The 23849-nt window shown below is 60.1% G+C and overlaps 2 protein-coding genes across 4 annotated transcripts in view; both read left to right on the forward strand.

The window, feature by feature from the left end:
• Positions 1-551: 551 nt before the first annotated feature.
• Positions 552-11702, forward strand: OSGIN1 (oxidative stress induced growth inhibitor 1). The gene is made up of 6 exons (XM_065899322.1): positions 552-676; positions 4864-4968; positions 6080-6216; positions 7333-7524; positions 7766-7857; positions 10388-11702. Exons 2-6 carry the CDS (start codon positions 4902-4904, stop codon positions 11334-11336), a joined length of 1437 nt encoding a protein of 478 aa, XP_065755394.1. The 5' UTR covers positions 552-676; positions 4864-4901; the 3' UTR covers positions 11337-11702.
• Positions 11703-12994: 1292 nt separating this feature from the next.
• The window catches only part of NECAB2 (N-terminal EF-hand calcium binding protein 2), a 37068-nt gene continuing 26213 nt past the window's right edge, over positions 12995-23849 (forward strand). For 2 of the 3 annotated variants that reach the window (XM_065899131.1, XM_065899132.1), the window contains exons 1-5: positions 12995-13210; positions 15681-15705; positions 20987-21095; positions 23069-23094; positions 23264-23361. In XM_065899131.1, the coding sequence (XP_065755203.1) occupies positions 12995-13210; positions 15681-15705; positions 20987-21095; positions 23069-23094; positions 23264-23361 (474 nt within the window). Of the gene's footprint in view, positions 13211-15680; positions 15706-20986; positions 21096-23068; positions 23095-23263; positions 23362-23849 lie in introns of those variants that run through there. The other variant, XM_065899133.1, reaches the window with a different exon arrangement.

Here is a 23849-nt window from a genome sequence, read left to right on the forward strand (position 1 = left end):
AATGACATCCCTGAAACGCCACGACCACCCAGGAGGGAAAGTCATTACTCAGCCCCATTCTCAGATGAGGAAACTGAAGCAGCCTGCCCAGGAAGTGACAGCTGGGTTCCCAGCCTGCCCCGGCTGGTGCCAGTGGGCTTTTTATTGTGGGGAGGGAGAGGGAGGGGAGAAGCGGGAAGACATCACGTAGAACCAGATGGAATGAGGGCACCAGGACTTCTTTCTCCACTTAAAGGGGCCGCCTTGACTGTACGTTGGGCAGGACTGTCTCCGCCTCCCTAATGGGAAAGGCCAGGTTGGCTCAGCCTGGCCACCACCGGGCCCCACCCCACCAGGGACACCCCCACCCCCAGCCCCGGGTCGGGGCCCTTTAAGGCCGTCCCCCACCCCACCCCCGGAGCTGGCAACGTGACCGCCCTCCCTCAAGTGTGCAAATTCATTCATGCAGGGGCCCCTGCTGACTCACGCTTATGAAAGTGGTTTTCCTGGCCCCGCCCACCGCCCGCCTCCTCCCAGCTCGTGAAATACCCTCGCTTCCCGGCCTCTCATAGCCTCTTGGATCCCCATGGGGTAATGGGTGTCCTGCTCCCTCGGCCGGCACCGGCACCGTGAGCCCTGGTTCTCCAAGTGCCTGACCAGGCCAGGCTCACGAGTGTCCTCGACCCCTGCCCGTCAGGTGAGTGGCCCAGGCGAGGCATGCGGGGGAGGTGGGAGAAGCTAGTCCCTCCCAGGCAGGGGTGGCCACGGGGCCCTGGAGCCACCCAGGCTCCCCGGACCAGCATGATCGCCCCCGCCCCACGGTCCTCCCTCGCCCCTCCTGGCCATGCCCATCTCCAGGTGCCTGGCACCCTCAGCTGACAACTGCCCTGCCCGCTTGGAGTACATCCCAGCCCATGTGATGCTGCTCTGGGCTGGAAAGAGAGGTGTGGCCAGCCCGGGCAGGCTGCCCGGCGCCCCGAGGCCACTGGGTCACAGAGGCAGGCTCGGTGCTGCCCTCCGGGACCCCGCCTCTCCTGCTTGCAGGGGACAGAGGTCCCAGGCACCTGCCCTCGCTCCCACCGCAGGGTCCCGGGGACCTGGCTTCTCCCAGGAGGGTTGGGGTGCCCAGAATGAGGGGCCCCAGAGGGTCTGCGGAGCCTCGGAGCTCTTGGGGCTCCAGATGGGGGAGGCTCCAGGGGGAGGTGGTGCCACGGGGCTTTCGCTGGGGTTGAGGCGTCACCCTGGCGACTGGCAGCGCCTCCTCAGCCCCACCCCCCCCACCCCACTTTCTTGGTGGGACTGTTTGTCATGCTGTTTTCCTCAGAGGGCACTCACCCCGCCTCTGACAGGTATCAAGGGGCAGGATTAGGACTCGGGGGCGTGGTCTCCAACAGTCCTGGGAAAGACACCTGCTCCCTCCCGACCCCAGTTTTTCCCTCTGGGCAATGGGGATAAGAAAACCCACGGGGCAGGGGGGGTGGGGGGTTGTCATTAAAGTGAAATGAGTAAAAAGCCACCACAGGTACTCAGTAAATGTAGCCATACAGGTGCCCCGAGTCTTAGAGCGGTTTCAAGCTTTGATAACCCTAGAAGTTCCAATGCTGCAAACTCCAAAGAAAGAAAGAGAAAATAATTGCACCTTGGAAGGTGCAGTTATTCCCAGTTCTTTTAGGCTTCTTTTCTCTTGTGAACTTGAATGAGTTTTCAATGTTAACTTTTTTCGGTGGACATTTGCCATCTCCAACCAGAGGAACTCCAACAAAACGTTCGCATTAAAAATTGGCCGTTCCAACTCCACAAAACTAAAAAGCATAGCAGAAATGGGAAGTTCAACTTTCAAATGGAAGTTGGCTGCATGCGTTCTTCCGAGGTTTTGAGAGCTTTGCCTCAGGACTTGGGGCTGTATCGCTGCACAGGAAGTAACCTCTCAGGTCAGCCTCTGGGTGGTGACCTCATGTGTGTGGCATCCAGAAGCTTCTGGCAGCGAGCACTGGACTTGGAGTCCAAAAGCTCTGGTGGTAAATGGGGCCCCTTTGCCTCCGGGAAGCGTGAAAAGGGGGCAGTCAGTTCTGATTCCTCATCTGTAAACGGGGGCTTCTGCAAGTACTCTCCTTACTGGCGCTGGGAGGATTCAAAGGGACTGGGATCCTCAGTCCTTTACTGAAGCTTCAGGTAAAGGACTTGGCCCGGGGTGGGCACTCCATGGGCGCGGGGAACAGGTTGACACCCATTGTGGGGGGCTATGGGGTGTCTAGGTGGTCTGAGCCCTCAGTGAACAAACTAGTTTCATGACCCACTGGCTCTGTGACCAGGGGGGCATGGCCTCACCTCCCTGAGCCTCAGTTTTCCGGTCTGTAAAGTGGGCTCCATGAGGATTAAAGGAGCCGATGCAGAAGGAGCGTCTTGCAAGGACATCACCTGCGTCCCGTTGTTGCTATTCCTGGGGACAGTGAGGACGTGCAGTGCAGGGCCCTGGGGCTGTTTGAAGGAACCAGGAGGAAGAGTTCTGGGAAGCACAGCCCTCCTCCCCAGGGCCACCAGGCACACCCAGCGGCCGGTGGTTAGTGAGAAGCTGTGCCCTCCCAGCTGCGAGCATTGGCCACCTGGCCTCCCTCCCCCGACACCAGCGCTGGGACAGAGCAGCAGGGTGGGCAGGGATGGATACGCGTGCTACACTCAGCCGGGTAGGAGGGGCCTCTGTCACACACTGTCACTCCAGCTCGGAGGGCACAGAGAAGACTCTGGAACAGGCCATCCCGGGCTCAAAGCCAGCTCGGCCTGCACGAGCTGGGGCAAACTCCTCGCAAACCGTACGGGGCTGTGAGAAGCTCGCTGGGCCTCAGTTTCCCCATCTGTAACACGAGAGTGATTGCGAGAGTCCTTATAACGACGCAGTTAAATACGGATTGTTAGTTAATGCGCATCAGGTGTTTCGAGCACGCCGGTCACCTGGCCAACTCCATGGAAGTACGGAAATGTTGGTCATTCTGTGTCGTTGTTGGCAGTGGCAGTGGTGTCACCCCAGAATCCTCTTCCCAGGCAGACAGCCTGGGCCCCTGCAGGGAACCAGGCGTGGAGAGAGCCACGTGGTCCCTGATGGGGAACACGGGGCTCACCAAGACGGGACGAGGAGGCTGTCCCAGCCCAGGCCCCAGCTGAGGTGAGGAAGGCCATTCTCAGGGGACCTGAGGGCACTGGGGAGGGAGTCCTTAAATGTCACATCCCCCTGTGTGACACTGGAGACACCCTTCACCCTCTGAGCTTCCCTTTCCTCACCTGCCAGATGGCGGTGACGCCGCCCACCTCTCAGGGTGCCCGAGAGTCCCAGATGCTACGGCTTAGGTGGAAGCTCCTCTCCTCGCAAACTGCAAAGTGCTGTGCGAAGGTCCATTGTTGTTGCTGTGGGAGTGACACCCAGGTCCTCCCACCAGCCTGTCTGGGCGGCTGTCCCTCGTCCCTCTGCTCGGGACCTACCTGCCCTGCGGTGGACGCTGGTGTTGCTGTCTCTCTGCGCACATCAGAGGTCGTACGCTGGCCTCGGCTGTGTTTCACCAGCCTGTTCAAGATTTTGAAAAATTGTGAATTAGTTGCCCACTTTTCCAAATCAGAGAATTCACATTAAAAACCCAGATTTCAGCCTTTTCTGGAAGAATCCTGAAGGCCAGCGATGCCGGGCCCCCATCCCTGGCTGCTCTGGGTGGTCTGGGCCCTGTGCCCCCCATTCACCCTTTTACTTGCTACCAGCCCCATGTCTCCCTGGGGACAGGCCAAACAGCGTGCACGGTGCATTCAGGCAAAGCCTTGGCACCATTAGCCCTGGATTTAAAAGTCGGCTGCGTGATACTGAGCAACTTGTGCGACTTCTCCGAGCCCCCGTTTACCCATCTGTAAGTGGGATAATAGCACCGACAGTGCTTTCTGCATAGGGTCAGTGTGAGGAGGACATGAGAAAAAACATGTCAAATACCTGGGACACAGAAAGTGCTAAGTGCCTGCCTGCTCCTCACATGCTCGTGTACATGTTGCCCTGTGGTGGTCAGGACAGCAGGGCTGCTGGATAGTGGGTGAGGCCAGGGCCCCCGTTAGCTCGTCTAGGGCGATGTGGAGAAGGTGGGTCTGGACTCTCCTCAGGCACCTGCAGCCCTAAGAACGGGGTTTGGGTCTCTCTGAGTGATTTGGGCTTGCGGCCAGCAGGGGGCGCTGGTGCTCCAGAGACAAGCAGGTTTGCATGCATTTCTCCCCAAACCAAGGGGCTCAGGCTTCCGTGGTTTCTGCATGTCCACCTGTTCTAGCCCAGCCTCTGGAGGAGACAGTGAGCTCTGGTCTCTTCCCCGTGGCCCGTTTTCTCGAGGCAGTTGCTTCACGTACAGTACCTGTGTCCGCCACCCCCACCACCCCGCCTCCAACAACCCCATGGGGTAGAGACGATTATTATTCCCATTTTACAGATGAGGAAACTGAGACCCAGAGAGGTCGCCAGTTCAGAAGTGCCTCTCCAGGGCCAAGTCCACTGAAGACCCGCGGGCCGGATTGTGGGGTGAGGGCTGTGGCTGTCACAGAAGTGCTGGGCAGGGCTTGCCCACAGTTGGGCAGAGGGGGGCCTCATGGAAGCTGAATAAGCTTCGAGGACAGTTACTGCCCCTGATGAGATGGGGAGTGTGGAGTGAGGCTCAGAGAGAGGAGGTGCCCAGGCTGGGGGAGATAGCCCTGCATAATTGGACCTGTTTAGAGTATAGCAGGTATGAGAGGGGAGTGTCATCCTGATAAGACTCAGGGAGGACCTTGGACTTGATCCTGAGGGCCACAGGAGGTCACCCTGCAGCCGGGAAGTGAGTGCATGACACCCCGGCTCACCGAGGGGCCCCTCCTCCCCTGTGCCCCCAGGTTGCTGCCAGCCCCAAGCCCCCCCGAGAGCCCCAGCCATGAGCAACGGATGGAAGGACCACCTTGGTGCCAGCAGCTCAGAGCCCCTCCCGGTCGTCATCATCGGTGAGTGCCGCCCAGGGTGGGGGAGGGGCTGCCCTGAGCCCCAAGGGTTAGAGGTCAGGAGCGGGCAGGCCCTGGAGGGGTCACTCTGTGCCCAGTGCTGTGCTCAGCATTTATAAAACATCATCTGAGTAACCCTCCCAAGAACCCTCGAGGCAAGAGCAGGGTGCTCTGCAGGGGTTGCGCAGTAAGGGCGGGGCAGGGGGTGGGGACTGGTTCTGTGCCTGTGCCTGTCCTGTGCTTTCCCTGTGCCTGCGTGCCTTTGTGACGGGGACGCAGCCGAAGCATGTGGTCCTGCGGTCAGGTCTGAACAAATGGGGGACAGAGGGCCCCTCCCTCCGGGCAAACACCAGGTCGAACCACATGAAATGGCCATTTTTGTAAGTTAAAAACAGTTGCGCGTCGGCCATTTCATAGGGTTTGTCTGAACAGCTAGCTGTCTACATGTGAGTTAAGACTGAGAACAGCACAACATAAGACAGGGGAAAGACAGAGAAGAATAGGAGTGATGTCATGAGATTAAGTGCCCAAAAAGTGCCTCTGATAAGCAGTGTGGTTCATCCAGACCTGGGGGCAGATGGCCCCACAGGTGGCTTAGCACCCACCCTGAGCACCCTGGGCCCCCGAGCTCACCCCCAGAGCACGTAGCCATCTGTGTTGTAATATTTTACACATCCCTCTGACCGACCTGACCCCACTGTCAGTTCTCAGTAATCTCAGGATCTCAGTCATGCCGCTGTGTGACCACAGACAAGTCAGTTAACCTCTCTGTGCCCCAGCTTCCTCAAGTAGAAAAGGAGGAAAAGTAGCACGTGTCTGGCTCAGTGCGCTCGGAGCTATGGAGGGGCCTGGTACAGCGGCAGTGGATGTCAGTTTCTTATTATTTTGTTGTTATTAAAATCGCTTGACACATAGTAAGCACTCAGTAACTGTCAGTGGTTATTTCCACAACTTTATTGTTGTTCAAGTGGTGTAGTGCTAATAAATGTTCTATTTTTATTTTTATGCCTGAAGAGCAAATCAATGAACGAGACAGATGGAGACCAAAGCCCTCCGTGGTGGTGGTCTCTTGTGCTCAAAAGCGCTGCCCTCTGACCCCGCCCTCTCTCCCCAGGCAACGGTCCCTCGGGCATCTGCCTGTCCTACCTGCTCTCGGGTTTTAACCCCTACGTGAAGCCAGATGCCATCCACCCACACCCCGTGCTGCAGAGGAAGCTCACCGAGGCGCCGGGGGTCTCCATCGTGGACCAGGTGGGCTTGAACTCCGGGTGGGAGGGACACCCCCATTGCGGGGAAACTCTCTCAGGCACAAATCAAAAGGATGCATTTACGAGACATAAGACCAAACGTGCGAGAGCCCACAAAATCAGCCATAGAGACTGGGGAAGAGGAATCACAGCTGTCTTTGAAGACTTACAAATCCCACATCAGCTTGTCTCAGCTCCCCTAGACCAGTGCTTCTAAACCCAGGGATGATTTCCGCCCCCGCCCCCCGGGACACTTGGCCACCTGGAGACAGTGTCGGTTGTCACGACCAGAGTGGTGACACCACAGGCGTAGAGGGTCGAGGCCAGAGATGCTGTTAAACATCCTAGATGCACAGGACAGGCCCCACCGCAAAGAATTATCCAGCGCAAAGGCCAGTTGTACCACAGCTGAGAACCCCTGCCCTAGATATTGCAGGTCCGCCAGCCCCTGCTCAGGAGGGCTCACCAACCTCCCCTCCACGCCCCTCACCTTCCAGGAGGCCACTCAGTGTCTGCCCCCCACTTCAGGCAGCATCCATCCTCCTGGGCCCCTCCCAGCGTCAAGCTGGTGGGTGAGGAAGTAAGTTGGCATTGGGTCTAGGTAGGCATTTTCCAGACTGCCTTCTACAGCAGGGGTTGCCCCCCGCGGGGGACCCCCCCCCCCACTGCCCAACCTGGGCCACACAGCAGGAGGTGAGCAGCAGGCAAGTGAAGAGAAGCTTCATCTGCCTCTCCCCATCGCTCCCCGTCGCTCACATTACCGCCTAAACCATCCCGCTCCGCCCCACCCTCGTCTGTGGAAAAATTCTCTTCCACGAAACCAGTCCCTGGTGCCAAAAATATTGGGGACCACTGTTGTACAGGACAGCCGTCCCTCGGTATAATATGCAGAGAAAAATGTCCCTGCTCCAGTAAATCTGAGAGACACTGGGTTTGGCAAAATTAAACGGGTAAGTGACAGCTGCAGGACTTGTCAGAGCCTTTAATTTGCTGATGTGCACTATCTCCTTTTGAGAGGCAGCATTTCCCAAGCTTATCTGACACCCTGATACTAGGGTGGAAAGGCAGGACCAGGTGGCCTTCCTCCAGTGGGCCCTCTGATTTGTGTCCCCCCTCCCAGGACCTGGATTACCTGTCCGAAGGCCTTGAAGGCCGGTGCCAAAGCCCTGTGGCCCTGCTGTTTGATGCCCTCCTGCGCCCAGACACAGACTTTGGGGGCAACGTGGAGTCTGTCCTCACCTGGAAGCACCAGAAGGAGCGAGCCATCCCCCACCTGGTCCTGGGCCGGAACCTGCCAGGGGGTGCCTGGCATGTGAGTGGGGCCCAGAAGGGGCGAGGGGACTTGAGCCAAATCTACATGAAGTCTGGGGGAGGGGGAGGGGAGGGGGAGGGGAGGGGGAAGGTCCCTCCTCCTCCCTAACTCGGGTTAGGACGCTTCCATTGCCCACCTTTCCCTATGCACCTCCCCCTCCCCCCACCCCTCAGCCTGCCCTCCAGCCCTCAGTGGATTGGGGGCCAGCAGAAGCCTGGACTTTGGTCTCCTTTCCTCCCAGTCCATTGAAGGCTCCATGGTGACCCTGAGCCAAGGCGATTGGATGGGGCTCCCGGACCTGCAGGTCAAGGACTGGATGTGCAGGAAGCGAAGGTGAGGCTGCCCTGGAAAGCCCCAGATGGGCAGGGAAGACCTGGGCCCGACCCGACATTGAACTGGGAGCCAAAGGGCTTCGGGGCTCATCTAGCCCGCCCTTCCTCTTACTCCAGTGGGGGAAGCTGAGGTTCGGCTGGGGAAAGGACTTGCCCAGGACCACACGGGAGTGCAGAGCAGAGCTGCGGTCACCTAGGACTCCCTGTCCGGTGCGCCTGCTGCACGACCTCGACCTGGCCTCCTTGTAGCACCCCAAGCTCTAAGGAGAGGGTGACAGCCGGCCCCTGCCCCCACGCCCTGCCCCGGAGCCTCCAGCCCAGGCTCCCAGCCCTCTGGCTTCCCACGATTCTGAGCCTGGCCTGGAACAGTCTCTTTTCGTCTAGGTCAGCTAATAGGATGCACTTTTTTAAAAAAAAATATTTCTGCATTAGAAACATAACCGTGCTATAGAAAACTGAGCAAAAAGGAAAACAGCTGATGCCTACCTGGCACCGCCGCATCTCGGGGGGTTCTCTTCCCATCCGGTTTCCTGCTCCATAAAGACCACACTGCACACTTCTCTCCACCCCAGAGAGACAGCAGAATCACTGAATAGATAAATTCCAGCCCCCGCTCGCCCTCGTACGTTTCCGCCGCCCTCGGGGCTGTGACAGGGGGCCTGTTGTCCCCACTTCTCTGGCAGCTCCGTTTCCACCCCTCTGGGGCTCACTGTCCCTTGGACACAAAGACTTTTTGTCCCTGAAAATTTGATAGGAAGACATCCAGGCTGGTGTAGTGATGTGTTAACAGACAGATGGGAACGTAAATTTAACTTGTGGTCATGCCCTTTTCTATCGGACTCTTAAAATGTAACGTTATGTCATGAGGATTTCGCATGGCCATTACACAGTGTTTGCAACCGTCCTTTCACATGGCCACTTAGACTCCCAAGAGACAGTGAGCATCTTCACTGAGTAATTCCTCCATACCCAGCCTTGTGCTTAGATGTTGGAGCCAAAAGCCACAACAGGTGCACTCCCGTCCTCATGGTGCTGCCACGGTTCCTAAACCCCTTCGCAGTCATGGAGCTTTCATTCTTTCCAGTGTGCCACTATTATAAAGAACCCCGGATGCAGCATCTTCTCAGGACAGTCCTTTGAAACAATTTTTACTAAAATAGAGGAGGGGAAATGACCAGCCCACAGGCATGGATTCCAGACTTCCAGTTTCAGGAGCAGACTAAACAGTTGGGTTGGTTGGAGCAGCCTTAGGGGATGTGCTCTGAGCTCACGCTGCAATCAGGAGTTGTATTGAAGGACTGTCAAAGAGGATTCCCTTCAAGTGAGTTAATCCGTAACAAAGTGTCCACAAGTCAGGAAAAGTAACTCACCTAAGGTCACCCAGGTAGCTACAGGGAGGAGCTGAGATGATGTCAAAGTCTGTGCGTCGGGCTTCCCTGGTGGCGCAGTGGTTGAGAGTCCGCCTGCCGATGCAGGGGACACGGGTTCGTGCCCCGGTCCGGGAGGATCTCACGTGCTGCGGAGCGGCTGGGCCCGTGAGCCATGGCCGCTGAGCCTGCGCGTCCGGAGCCTGTGTTCCGCAACGGGAGAGGCCACAGCAGTGAGAGGCCCGCGTACCGCAAAAAAAAAAAAAATGTCTGTGCGTCACCCACTGGCAACGCTGGCCCTGGTCATGGCCCCAGAAAGGATTGCAATAATAGCAGTAGAAATAACAACAACAACAGTAGTAGTAATATCATAATAATAATAGTCTCTGCTGCTACTGTGGGCTAAGGACTATGCTAAGTGCTTTACGTGGGTTACGCTTTAACCGACTTATTTACTGAAATACAGGGACATACAGAGAACGACACAGTTCATATGCCCGCAGGTGGGTGAAATTTCTCAAAGTGGAGACACCCGCGCTTCAGCCGCCCAGACTCAACAAACAGATCCCCCCCTATCCCCAGCAGCCCCCTCAGACCCCGCCCGGTCTCCACCCACTTCCTAAGAGGTAGCCACTCGCTTGACCTCTAACTCTGTAGATTAGTTTTGTCTGTTTCTGAACTTTATAAAAACGGAATCCTACCACATTTATGTAAAATATTCTTTAGTCACTTGAGGAAGTAGTAGTGGCCGACCTCATGTCACTTACTGCCCGTCATGTTCTATTCTAAAGTCTCCATTCGTATTATCTAAGCCTCTCAACAACGGCAGGGAACGGGTGCTGTCACCACGGTCATCCTCATTTTGCAAGGGAGGAGCCCAGGCAGAGGGTTCCAGGCCCAGAGCTCACTGGTGGCAGAGCCAGGATTTGAACCCAGGCTGTCTGGCACCGGAGGCCACACTCCGAACCCCACGCTAATGAGGCACCCTTATCAGCTCCATTTTACAGAAGAGGAGACTGAGGCTCCGAGAGGTTAAACCACTTAACCGAGTCCTACACGTCTGGGTGGTGCAGCCACCGTCCAGCTCCAGGGCCTGACTCCAGCCTGTCCACCTCCCCTGCAGTCCGCTCTGTGACACTCACCCTCCCTCGTCCTTCCCTGCAGAGGTCTTCGCAACAGCCGGGCCACGGCCGGGGACATCGCCCACTACTATAGGGACTACGTGATCAAGAAGGGCCTGAGCCATAATTTTGTGTCTGGCGCCGTGGTCACGGCCGTGGAGTGGGGGACGCCCGAGCCCAGCAGCCCCGGCGCCCGGGACCCCAGCCCCCTCTTCCAGGTGAACGGCTTCGTGACCACCGCGGACCAGAGCCAGCAGCCCTTCTCCCTATGCGCCCGCAACGTGGTCTTGGCCACTGGCACGTCTGACAGCCCAGCCCGGCTGGGCATCCCCGGGGAGGCCCTGCCCTTCGTCCATCGTGATCTGTCGGCCCTGGAGGCAGCCACGCGGGCAGGCACCGTGTCCCCGTCCTCGGACCCCGTCCTCATCATCGGGGCGGGACTGTCGGCGGCCGACGCGGTCCTCTATGCCCGCCACTACAACATCCCTGTGATCCACGCCTTCCGCCGGTCCGTGGACGACCCCGGCCTGGTGTTCAACCAGCTGCCCAAGGTGCTGTACCCGGAGTACCACAAGGTGCACCAGATGATGCGGGAGCAGTCCATCCTGTCGCCCAGCCCCTACGAGGGCTACCGAAGCCTCCCCGAGCACCAGCTGCTCCTCCTCAGGGAGGACCGCCAGGCTGTGTTCCGGGACCCCCGGGGCCTCCAGAAGGTCTTCGGCATCGCCCTGGTGCTGGCCCTCATTGGCTCCCACCCTGATCTGGCCTTCCTCCCGGGCGCAGGCGCTGACCTCGCCACGGACCCCAACCAGCCACTGAGCGCCAAGAGGAACCCCATTGACGTGGACCCCTTCACTTACCAGAGCATACACCGGGAGGGCCTGTACGCCGTGGGGCCACTGGCCGGGGACAACTTTGTGAGGTTTGTGCAGGGCGGGGCCCTGGCTGTGGCCAGCTCCCTGCTGAGGAAGGAGGCCAGGAAGCCGCCCTAGCACCTGGCCTGGCATCCTTGCACCCAGGCCCTAAAGAGGAGAGGAGAGCACCACGGCCCTGTTGGACGCAGAGCCCCATCCCAAGATGCCCCAGTGATGGAAGGGGGGCCTCTCCCGGCAGGAGACAGGAGCGGCCACGAGCCCACGCAACGGCCCTCTCAGATGAAGAGTGAGAAACCCAGGCTGCCAGGACTCAGACCAGGGTGGAAAGAGTGACCACAGGACAGGGGAGGCCCAGAGCTGTAACTGGGGGTGAGAGCTGCCGGTGTGAGCTGGGGTCACCGGGGCTAGCTGAGCACCGAGCCAGGAGGACCCCAGGCCCTGCTCTTCCCAGAACCGGGTCCCAAATAAAACCAGCGCCTGCCTGCACTCCTGTGTCTGAGGACTCTGTGCTTGGGGAGGGGGCCAGGTGCCCAGGACCTGCTCTGGGAGCTGGGGAGTAGGGGGGGGGGGGGAGAAGCACAGGGCCTGGTGGGAGAACGTCCTTGGGCTGGGGGGTTGGGAGTCAATGGATGGTGCCCCAAGAGGAAGGGCAGCTGAGTGGGAGCAGAGGAGACAGCAGCTGTGTTTGAGGAATGGGTGCTGGGGAGGCTTTCCTGCTCTGCCCACCCCTCCAGTCTAGTCCCACCCTCTCCCACTCTCCCTCCAGCCACACTGTCTCCTTTCAGTTGGCCCTTCATGTTCCCCACACTTGCACCTGCCACAGGGCCTTTGCACGGGATAGTCTCTAGCAGAGGGCACTTTCCCCTCCTCTCTTTAACTCCTCTTCCTTCCACTCTCAGAGCATAAGGCTCATTTCCTGTAGGAAGCCTCTTCTGACACAATACCCCTCCATGGCCTAAAGGCAAATTCCCCTCTCATGGCCCAAGGTGCCACCTCTTCATAACAGTTCAGTTTTAATTGTTCATTTATCCGTGGAATCATTCCAGTATCTGGCTCCGCCCACTTGGATGTAAGCTCAAGGAGGCCAAGGAACTCGTCTGTTTTCCCTGTCCTTGGAACCCAGTGCCAGCACCAGGCCTAGCACCTAGCAGGTGCTCGTTTAATTCTTTGGGTCGGTGGGTGGATGGATGCGGGGAGTGAGGGGAAGCGGGTGTTCCGGAGTGAAGACGGGTTCTGGGCGTTGTTCAACAGGCGGGTGAGGGCTCACCGGGCGTGCACCTGGAGGAAGGGAAGAGTGAGTACCAGCGGAGTGGTGGGGGGAGACCCCCCGTGCGTGGGCGCTGATAGCCGGAGCCGGAGCCGGCAGAGGGCGCTCCGGGCTCGCCGGACACCGCGCTCCGGCCCCTGCGGCGGTGCCAAGGCGGGGCGGGGCACCTTCCGAAGGGGGGGGCAGCCCCCAGGGACGCACCCCCGCAGCCAGACCCCCAGGACCCCGCGCCTGTTGGGTAGCGTCCAGCCGCCGCGCCCGGCCGCGGGGGGTGGGGGCTGTGGCCACGGGGCACGTGGCTCGGGGTCCGGGCGGTGCGGCCCCTCCCCCACTCCCGTCCCCGAGCGCAGGCCAGTCCCCGCGCGGCCGCGGCCGCGGGGGCAGAGGGAGGGAGGGCAGGAGGGCGGGGCGCACGGGCGGCGCCGGGGAGGGGGTCGCGCGGGGGCGGTCCGCGGGCCGGGCGGGGGTCGGCGGGCTTCCGGGCGGTGGCGGCGGCGGGCGCGGCGCGATGTGCGAGCGGGCGGCGCGCCTGTGCAGGGCCGGCGCGCACAGGCTGCTCCGGGAGCCGCCGCCGCAGGGCCGGGCGCTGGGCGGGCTGCTGCGCTGGGTGGGCGCCAGGATGGGCGAGCCCCGGGCGCCGCTGGCCCCCGCAGTCCCCGCAGCGGACCCCGGCCCCAGCCCGGGCCCCGCCTCGCCGCGCGGGGGCACCGCGGTCATCCTGGACGTGAGTACGCGCCGGCCGGGACCCCGAGCCCCTCCTCCGTCCCCGCCTGGACCTGCGAGGCCCCCTTCTCCCTGGGTAGCGACCCCCCTGCCCCTCCCCCTCGGCGGCCCGGAGCAGGACCCGCACCGGCCCCTCCGCGTCCCAGAGCGCGGCCCCCTGCCCCTCTACCTCCCGGCGGGTCTCCATGCGAATCCTGTCTCGTCCCTGGACCGGGACGACCCCTTCCTCCCCGTCCCCTCCCTCCACTTCTGGGGATCTACACGTTCTCAGAGCCGGGAGCCTGGAGCCCCTCGACCCGGCCACCGCCCCCCTACTTTTGTTCTGGCCAAACCCTCATCTTTTTCCCATCCCGGCACTTCATCCTTAACCCCCATCCCTTGCCGGGATGGGAGCCTCTGGCCGCTTCCGGCCCCCTCCTCCTCTCCATCCCGATTCCTGCCCCAGTCGTTACTTTTCTAAGACCACCTCCCCGCAACACACACACACACATACACGCACACAGGCACACACGCACAACCCCTAGGTCCGGGGCCACCTTTCTTGTCCTGGCTGTAGACCCTAAGCCCTTGTATTCTCTACCCTAAATACCCTTCCCCCCAGGCACCACCTCTTTAAAAGTGAGGCCCCCTCCGCACCTCTGTCTTCCCCTCTTCTGTCAGCAGAGGCGGAGCCATCCCCCGTCCTCCCTGAGCCTGGACCCCTCTGGGGACCCCTATCCACTCTGAGCCCCGTCATTCCCTTCCCCACCCTCCCTCCCTCACCTCCCCCCCATCCATCCCCTCCGGGGCCCCACCTCGCCCTCCCACCCACTCCCCACCGTAGGAGGGAGATTCTACAGGATGGATGTCCCCGGTAGAGTGCTGGGGGGAGGTGGAGGGAGCTTTGCCCCCCAAGGGACAGCATGGCAGTGGAGTGTGCCTGTCCCAGTGAGGGTGTCCTGTGTGGTGGGTGACCGCGGGCAGGGGTGCCTCTCTTGTGCATCGTGGGTTTCTGGGAGGTGTGTGTGTGTGTGTGTGTGTGTGTCACACATCGTTGTGAGTGGGGAGAGCGTGGATTTCCACTCTCCCCTTCCTCCTGGAGCCCCCCCTTCCTCCTGGAGCCCATAGCTGGCTCTGGACGGAAAGGGCTGGGCAGGGAAGGGGGATCTGTGCGGTGAGTGCCTGTGGCTCAGTGCCCCCCGAAACAGGCTCACACACAGCCCGACACGCACTTGCACAGCTGAACCCTCTCAAAGCCCCAGCAGCGTTCACAGCTGAGAGTCCTGGGCCACCCTTGCAGGGAAGACCTGTCCAGACCTCTCCTGGTTCTCACAGGACTGGAGGTGGGCTCTGGAGTCCTCGCATGCTGGCCATGAGCTGGCTCTGAGCCTCCATTTCCTCATCTGTGAAATGGGCTGATGAGCAGGCATGGGGGCCACATCACATGGTCGTGTCAGCCACTTGTTTAACGCTCAGGCCGGCACGGGCACCTGAAGGTGGGACCCCCGCCTCCGGGAACCTTGCGGAGCAGGCGTGTGGGGTGCTCAGGCTGGGGTTCTGATAACTGCTCCCTTCTCTGCCTCAGCCACAGTGGCTACTGCCCCGTGCCGAGGACTCAGGGTTCAGCTAAAGGAAGGGGAGATGTTTGAGAAGCCTTCCTGAGCTGCTGCTTTGGTTTGTCACAGCCCCAGGTGCTTGCTGATGGATGCCTGCCCCGTTGCTTGGAGGGTGGGGCCTAGGGGGCTCTGTCCTTGAAGGTGTGATGGTCACCCAGGGGGGCCCTGCCTCTCCTCCTTCCATCAGCAAGGCTTACTAGGTCCCAAAAACACCAGGAGGAGGAGTCATCTGGGTTCAGCTGAGGCTGGAGGGGATGGGGTTCCCCCCTCCCCCCCTTCCCGCTGCAGCCGGCAGCGGAACTCTGCACCAGATTCCTGAGCTGCTGGCAGCCTGCTCCTACCCGCTCCCCCACCCCCCAAATAATCCAGTTCTGCCCTGGCTGATCTAGTCATCAGGCCTCGAGGTTCCCTTAGCAGACACCTCTGTTCAGACTTAACCCAGCCTCCCTGGAGGAAACCAGGCTCCCGAGGGGTCCTGGAGGGGGGATGTATAAGGCCAGTGGCTGCGTCCATGGGACAGGAATTCTGAGTGTGCGACTTGAGCGTCCAACAGGGCGTGCAGCCCATAGACCCACAGTCCTGGAAGCACACACGCAAGCACGTGATGGGTGTGAGCGTGTCCACGCGCATGTGTGCGTGTGTCAGCGTGGCCGTGGGCAGGCTGCCGGCACAGGAGGGAGAGTGGGCAGCTGCTTCCGCGCAGGCGGCGGGAGGACCTCTGCCTGAAACGCCCTCCCGCCCCTGGATCCCAGCCAGGGTGTCTTCCCCAGGGAGGGAGAAGGGGGCCCAGCTTCCCCAGACCACCTGGGGTTGGGGACGGTGGTCAGAAGCCCGCCCCTTCCGGGCCAGCGCTGACTCGATCTCTCTTCTCTGCAGGTATTCCGCCGTGCGGACAAAAATGGTGAGTTTCCCTCCCAGGCTGTCCCCTGAATGAGGACCTGACTCTTTCTGGTTGGGAGCGCAGGACTCTGAATCCTGCCTCTGCTCTGTTCCTCCGTTTCCCCATCTTACAATGGCACTCCCCGTAGTTCCTGCTTAGTGGGGGAGCCGTGCGGATTCAGAGAGCAGGTGCTGGTGATGCTGTGATGCCTCGCCTGTGGTAAATCCTTGATGTTCTTGAATCTCATGCAGCTGGGCTGGACCAGAGCAACCCAGGCGGGGGCCCAGGAAGCCCCCAGCCTCACTGCAGGCCCTTCCTGGGCCCTGGCACACCTGCTCCTCCGAGCCACCTGATACAGTCGGTGCGGTTGCCCCCATTCTGTCAACTCTGTAGTGGCCCAGGGAGGTTCTGTGACTTGCCCGGGGTCACCCAGCTGCATGAAGACAGTGGAAGCTCTGCTGTGGACCCCAGCAGATTTCCCCACTTCACGCGGCTTCCCGAACAAAGTGAGCACGTTGTCGTGAATCCAGGACACTCCACTTCTCCTGACTTGCTGGAAGTGTTCCACCCTGGACCTTTCTGGAAGGCAGAGGCCAGAAGCTAACAAGGTTTACTAAGGCCCACCTGAGTCTCACAGTGGCCACAGAGAGCGTTTGTATAAATACCACAGTCATTATTTTTGGGCCGGAAGCAACTCTCTGTGGACTTTAACCAAGGCACAGCCCCTCTCCAGGCCTCAGTTTTGCCATCTGTAAAGTGGGGTGATAACACGTAACCTGTCTGCTTCCCTGGGCTGTTGGGGGAAGTGCAGGGAGGAGATGGGTGGTGAACTTTTTAAAAGAGAAGCAGGCAGTGCTCAGTGTTGATTTATTCATCCATCGAGAAAATACTAGTATCAAGGCCCGTGCTGGGGAAGGAGTGGGGAACAGATGGCCCATCGCTTGCCCACACCCCCCCCCCAGGGCCTTCAGGTCCCAGGCCCTCTCGTGCGTGGGCTGGAGGTCAAGATGGCAGCACTCTCCCGGGCCCCAGCACCCCTCCCTCCTGACCCTGGGAGTTAACCGTTGAGCTATCCCCGCACTGTGTTGTGGGGTAGAGCATGAGACCTTGGGGAACAGCCCTGGGCTGGAAGCTAGTACCCAGGGGTCTCCCTCTCTCACCCACCATCCCTGGGTGTGACGGTGGCCTCTCCCAGGCCTCTTGGGATACAGGACTGTCAGATGGAGCAGTTCCCTACGGAGCACGGAGAAAGAGAGGGACGCGGTGGGGGGACTTGAGTGGCGCTCGAGAAATCGTCGTGGCATCGCGGCCTGAACAGTGTGAGACTAGAGAAGGGGGTTTGGGGGGCCTCTCTCTACCTTCTCTTGTGCAGACGGCCTGGGATCATCACCGTGTGTTGGCCACGCCCCTCAGCAGATGACGAGGATTTTCCAGGGAGGGATTTGGGCTTGTCCCTGTCGTGGGCCCGGCCCACAGTAGGTCCTCGGTAAATGGCTGCTGGCTTACAGGTGACGGACTCATTCACCGCTGGGAGTGTGGTGTGTGTGTGTGTCCCTGGGATGCAGCCGTGTGGGTCTGGCTGTGCATCAGCATTCATGCTTTTGAGAGTGTTGTGTGCACGAGGGTTGAATGGCCGTTCTCTGACTGTTGCTCTACGTACCAAGGGTGTGTGTGTGGAGCTGTGTGTGTGTGTCTGTGTGGGTGGGCGGGTGGCGCCCTGGTCTCCCTTCAGGCACAGATGGGGTTTCATCCTCGTTGCTCATCCCCCGCCCCCCTGCATCCCGGCCCATCAGAGGCCGTGTTTCCGCCCCCTGAGCACAGCTGCGGGGACCCTCGACTTTGCTCCTGCGGTCCCCACAGAGGCTGAGCCCAAGCCCGCTCCTGCCCCTGGGGCCTTCGTCTTCCCGGCCAGCACCAGTGGCCGTGGGGGGTTGTCACCAGGGTTAATGGGGTGTGTGATTCTGGTTCCCAGGAAGCTTCCCGGGCCTGTGAGAAGGAGGTAGGGCCCCCGCTTTGCTGCAGGGGCTGCCAGGGCTCAGCCGCCTACCAGCTCTGTGACCTCAGGCAGTCACCAAACTCTCAGGGTCTCAGTGTCCCCGTCTGTAAGTGGGGACCGAGGGGCTGTCATGGGGGGTGGGGTGAAGCGCGGGTCTTGGCGTGCTGTAAGGAACCAGCGAGCCCTCACACCAGCTGGTGAGCATTGAGTGTCTGCAACACGGGCCTTGGTTTGTCAACAAGTGTTTGATTCTCACCCCGTGCTTCACGGGGCGTTCACCATCTGGTGGAGACTGCCCGCAGCTGTGCAGCATCTATTAGGCACCAAGACGTTAATAGACCTCATTTGACGTTCCCTGGGCTCCTAGTGGGAGAAGAAGCATCACCCCCCACCCCTTTTCTACAGGTGTCAAAAATCAAGGCTCAGAGAGGACAAGTCAGAGATCGCAGATGCTCAGGTGGGGAGCATAGCGGGCGGTTCTGACTGAGCCCAGCCTAGTTTGCTAACATCGTGTGGGCAGGGAATGGACGCCGGCTCTGCCCCAGTTGTCCACGGAAGCAAGATGCCGGCCCGTGGCCCCCGGCCGCGGGTTGGAGTGGAATCGGCCTTTGGGATCACAGGAGCAAGGGCTTCGGCTCGGGCTGGCCTGGCCTGGTGGCTCCCAGGACAGAGGCATTTTCGCGGAGGTGGGGCCGGAGCCTGGGCGTGGCCCCCGCGGTGAGGCAGAGTGGGGTGCCTGCCGGGCAGCCTGGGGTGTAGGACCTGGAAGGGTTGGTGTGGCGGCCGGTGGAGGGCTGGGAGCCAGACTGCGTTTCCTCCAGGGAACAGGGACGCTGGCAGACTCCTGGCATTTGAAAGGTCACTGCAGCAGAGGCTGAGCTCAGGCTAATTAGCGAGGACACCTGCGAACGGCCCACTCGGGGCGGGGGGGCGGGGCGGGGCGTCCCGGAGGTGCTAGGCCCTCTCGCTCCTCTAATTGGACAGAGGCCCTGGCGGATGTTGCTTCCCTCATTAGCTGATCTGGGTTCAGTAGGGCTGTGGTGGGACTTTCAAGCTAAATGTCACCGAGAAGGGTTTGTGCTCAGGAGGCCTGGCGGGCCTCTCTCTGCCTGTTCTCCTGAGTGCGGACTGGATGGAGGTGCCTGGATGCGCAGAAGGAGATGGTGGCAGGGATGGTGCCGTGCCCGTGGCAGGCGTGACTAATCAATCACAGCACGCTTCCACTGAGTCCAGACTTGGCTTCGGCTTTTCCACGTAGCCCTGTGGCTGGGGGTCTCCACACAAGACCCTGCCCCAGGTTGGGTCGGGAGCATGGACTCAGGAGCCGGGTGGCGTGGGTTCGACCTCCCGCTGAGGGACCTGGGCAAGTCCCATAACTGCTCTGTGCCTTTCTGCTCGGTAAACTGGAGGTGATGGTATACCTATGTGGTGGGGTGTTGTGAGGACCAGATGCGTGAACACACAGAGCCTGTGTGTCTGCCCTGGTTCTGCTCCCTGGCTCCTGGGTCGTCATCAGGCTTGTTAAAGGAAACCTGGAAAGTGTCCTCTTTCACAGAAGACAAGGACCATAACTTAGCATTTATGTATGTCACGGCTGGTATCGTGCACTGTTTATGGTTGGTTTCTGGGTCTTTATGTGTGAATAGGGGGGGGATTCTTTTGTTTTGGGGGGACTCTGGGTTTTGAAAGTTAGAAATTCATTCTCCCGTCTGTGACATTAAAACATGAGCCGGGAGAATTCCCTGTTGGTTCAGTGGTTAGGACTCCGAGCTTCCACTGGCAGGGAGCGCAGGTCCGATCCCTGGTCGGGGAGCTAAGATCCCGCATCCTGTGCGGGCGAAAGAAAACGAAAGAAACCTGAGCACCTAAGACAGGAAGTTGGAGGCACGCCGGACATTGCCCCCGCCCCCCACGTGCAAGCCCGTGCCCGCTCTCCCATGTTCCCCCTCTCTCAACACGGGCGGAGCGGAGCCCAGCGCAAGGCGTGAGGACCTACCTCTCCCTACTCAAAGTTGCCCCACTTTGAGCCCCTGCAGAGCTGTTGGCCGCAGAGATAGAAGCTCCAGAGCCTTTAAAATGGACGAGTGCCTTCTGCCTGGGTCCAAGTAGGTCTGCCGTGTCTGATTGGGCGGGTTGTGCCCTGCTCAAGGGCAGCTACTCAGAGAGTTGAGGGCCTCAGATCCAGCCTGCGCGGTCCTCCCCTCACGTGCTCTGATGCTGTACCGCATCGCCCCACCCCCCCATCAGGAAGCGTGTTTCTTTCTAATCAACACAACGTGCCACGTGGGCTCTCGAGGGCTTTGACTGCAGACTTGCCAGAAGTACTGAAGGGGGTCTGCAGAGCGGGGCTGGGGCTCACCCGTTTCCCTGGCCTCCGCTGTCTCCCACAGATGCGGCCCCTTTAAGGAGGAGCAGGAAGCTAAGACCAGTGAGGAGGGGGCTGTGGCTCCCGGGATGGGATGGGGAGGTGGGTGCACTGAGCAGTAGAGCCCAGGTGGGAGGAGCTGGAAGCTTGGGGAGTCGCTGGAGTTCTGCTGGGAGCCCCTCTCTCAGGAGCCCGGCTGCCCCCAACCCATGAGAACTTCCCCAGCAGATGCTGGTAGCCAGGGCAACCGCAAGTGGAGGCCGAAGAGGTGAGACGGGGAGGGAGGCGTTGGGACAGATATGTCAGCTGTGAGGGCCCCTTGTCCAGAGCCCAGCCCCTCCCCATCCCAGAGCCCCAGGCCTGGCACCACCTCCCCCGGGGTTTGGCATCCTCAGGGCTGCATCCGTGGCACGGTGAGTGCCACCGTCGGCAGCGGGCTCACGTCAGACCCTGTGAAGGTAGAGTGGAGAGGGGTCACTCCCTCCCCAGAATCCGGACCCGGGTGCTGAGGCGGAGACGATTTAAGTGTGTGGAGGTGTTCTGGGTTTTTGGAACCAACAGAGAGGGGTCATCAGACTACCTCCATGTGGTCAGGTGACTGGGAGAAAAGGTTGCCTGACAGGCTCAGGTGTGCTCTATCTACTTGTTGACTGTGGGGCTTGATGAGCCCCAGCATTTGCTGGTTTGGGGCTTATCTGTAAATGGTGTGGGTCTGTTGGTTTGGGAATTAGCTAGATGAGTCTGTGATCTCCGTGAACTGGAGTTGGCTGGTTAATTTGGATTAGCGGCACTGGCAGGGATGATCTGAGCTAGTTTGGGAATTAGCGGGGCAGGCGGGGATTACCTGGCTGGAGTTTCTCTGTTGATTTGGGAATTGTCTGGGTCTGGGGATGTCCCATCTGTTAGACACCAGCTGCTCTCCCCTCACCCCTTCCTCGCAGATGACGGGAAGTTATCCTTGGAGGAATTCCAGCTCTTCTTTGCAGATGGCGTCCTCAACGAGAAAGAACTAGAGGGTCTCTTCCACACCATCGACTCCGACAATACCAAGTGAGCTAAGTCCTGGGGGCTGGGGCCGAGAGGCAGCGTTTCCCTTCTCTCGCAGTGGCCAGTCTCCACTGCCCGCTCCCCTGGAGGCACAGAGACCTCAAAGCCCCCAAACCAGCTAAGAAGTCCCATCTGTTTGGCCCCGACTGGCCGGGGCGATCTGGGGAGTGGACAGGTTGATACTGCGTCGGCAAGTGTTTGTCTTTTCTGAGCACACGTGGCGAACCTGGGAGAGACCGTAGATTTGCAGAATATACACCGGATAACGAAAGGGAGAGATGAGCCACCTTGACCTAGTTCGGACCCCAACGCCTTGTCCGTAGCCCTGGTCTCACCACGAGCTCTGTGATCCTCTCCGGATCCCATCTTAAACCAAACTGTCCTCACTCTGACCTGAACTCTCCTTCTCACCCTGTACCTAATCACCTTTTCTCCAACCCAGCCGGAACCCTAACCTGTGTCTCAGTCAATCCCAAACTCCAGCCCCAGCCCTCAAACTCTAAATCCCTAAATCGAGTCCAGACTGCGCATTGTACTCAGACATGACGACCCTTCCCAACCTGAACTCCAGCTTTGCCCTCTCTGAGTGATCCCCAGGCAGGTGAGGCCCGAGCCCTCTTCTCCACTCCACACCTGAGTTCCTCGGGGCTGTTTGGAGCAGATTTGATAAGCTGGGGTCCCCTGCGACAGGCTAGAGATGGTCTGGACGACGAGCTGCCACCAGGCCCGTTGGCAAGGGACACAGCATGGGGCCGCCTGGGGCCAGAGGTGGGGCTGAGCGTCCTGGGAGCCAGGGTGGGACAGGCGGAGGGGGAAAGGCGCCTTGAAAGAAACGGCTTCCTGCCGCAGGCTCCAGGGGAGACCTTTGTTTCTGGAGCGAGATGGGGGGTCTGAGCAGTTCCTGCAGCGCCCCAGGGAGCTTGAAAGGGGAGCGGCAGGTGCCTGTGGATTATTCATCCTCATTCGGGCAGCTGGGCCTGGGAGGAGGCGGCAGTGGTGAGCGTCTGTGAGTGTGGGTGGGCGGACTTAGCACTAGCAAAGCCCAGACCTCTAAAGACCTTTGGGTGTCTTCTTTCCAACGTTCCCCAGATTGTGAGCTGTAAACATCCCCTCCTTGGGATGCTAAACAGGTTTTCTGCCCAAAACCGTTCACACGGCTCAGAAAGGTCGGTGAAATGCTACTTTGAGCACAATTAAACAGGCTTCGTTTTCTGCAGGACTTGTCAGCACTTTTCACCAGGTGATGCGGATCAGGGGAACCTCCAAGACAGAGTTTGCAGGGCCTTTTCCCAGAAGCCTCTTGACGAAGCCGGCGCACTCTGTAGGCCGGCATCTCTCAGTGAGGGAACTGGGCCCAGAAAGGGAAGGTCATCAGAACCTGCACAGAGCTCAGGTCCCTTGGCGTCCGCCGCCAGCGCCCCGCCCCCAGCGCCCCGCCCCGCCGTGTCTGCGTTCTGAGGCTGCCGCCTGCGCCTTCCCCGGCGTGGGTGGCCTTCTCGTGTTCCGCCTCCTCTGAGGAAGGACAGGAGGATCCCAGGTCTAGAGTGAGAGCAGGGAGGGCAACCCGCACCCCCAGCAGAGCCCAGGACCCAGCAGGCAGGGATGTCTCGGGAGAGTTCTGCTGACAGCCTGTCATATACGTGGGCTGTTCCCCTCGCTTTTCCCAGCCCCCGGTTTAGCCCCATCGGCTCCTGATGTGGTGGGCAGGCTCTGGGAGAGGAAAGGGGTGGCGAAGCACGGTGAGGGGGTCGGACAGACGCACACACATGGAACCCTCTGGAGGGGGCGGCATCCTTCACCTGCTGTTCCCGCACCTGTAAAGCCGGGGTCACAGTGTCGGCACATAGGGTGGAAAGAGAAGAGGCCCAGGAGGTGTTTTCCCAGCCACACTGGGCTGTGCCCGCTAGGGAGGGAAGGAGGGCGGGAGGCACGGGACAGGCCAGTCTCTGAGTCCCTCTCATTCTCTGTCTCTGCAGCCATGTGGACACCAAGGAGCTGTGTGGTAGGTGCTGGTTGTGCAGGGACAGAGGCTTGGCTGGGGTGTGTTTTCTGTGAGGGGAGGGGACTGGGGAGAGGCAATGAATGAGGGGCACAGATGGGATTGGTGGGAGGGCCCGGGGGAGGGGCATGGTCCTCCTATGACCTGTGACCCCTGCCTTCCTTTCCCCCAGATTACTTTGTGGACCACATGGGGGACTACGAGGACGTGCTGGCCTCCCTGGAGACCTTGAATCATTCTGTCCTGAAGGCCATGGGCTACACCAAGAAGGTCAGCGGGTGTGGGTGGCCCTTGGGGGTCCGAGGGCTCGAGTGCTGGTTTGGGTCTACATTTCCCCAGAACGTCCTCACGCAAGGGTGCCTGGATTTGTGATGACAGGTGTTGGGTGAATCTGGCTCTGAAGTGGGCTTTGCTTGGGGCTTCTAGAGAGAGTGAGGGAAACTGTGAAGTGCCTGGAGTGCCTTGCTGATCGGCACTGTCTAGCAGTGTCTGGTTCCGAGCACGAGGCCCTTTTCCACAGTTGAGCTTGGTCCTGGGATGGAGTCCTAGAAAGGGAGCGGCAGTCACCCTGAGGACCCCAGGGTCCTCGGACAGGTGTCAGACCTGACGATGCCACGCCCTTTACAGGGTTACGGGTGGGGTGGGATGGGAGTGGACTTGAGCATCTGAACTTGACCGGGAAGCTGAGGGTGTCTGGGGTGAGAACGCCGTGTCCAGACGAGGAGACGTGAGCTGGGCCGTGGATCCATTAGGAGTGT

This window comes from Phocoena phocoena, chromosome 20, assembly GCF_963924675.1.
Source record: "Phocoena phocoena chromosome 20, mPhoPho1.1, whole genome shotgun sequence".
Classification (NCBI taxonomy): domain Eukaryota; kingdom Metazoa; phylum Chordata; class Mammalia; order Artiodactyla; family Phocoenidae; genus Phocoena; species Phocoena phocoena.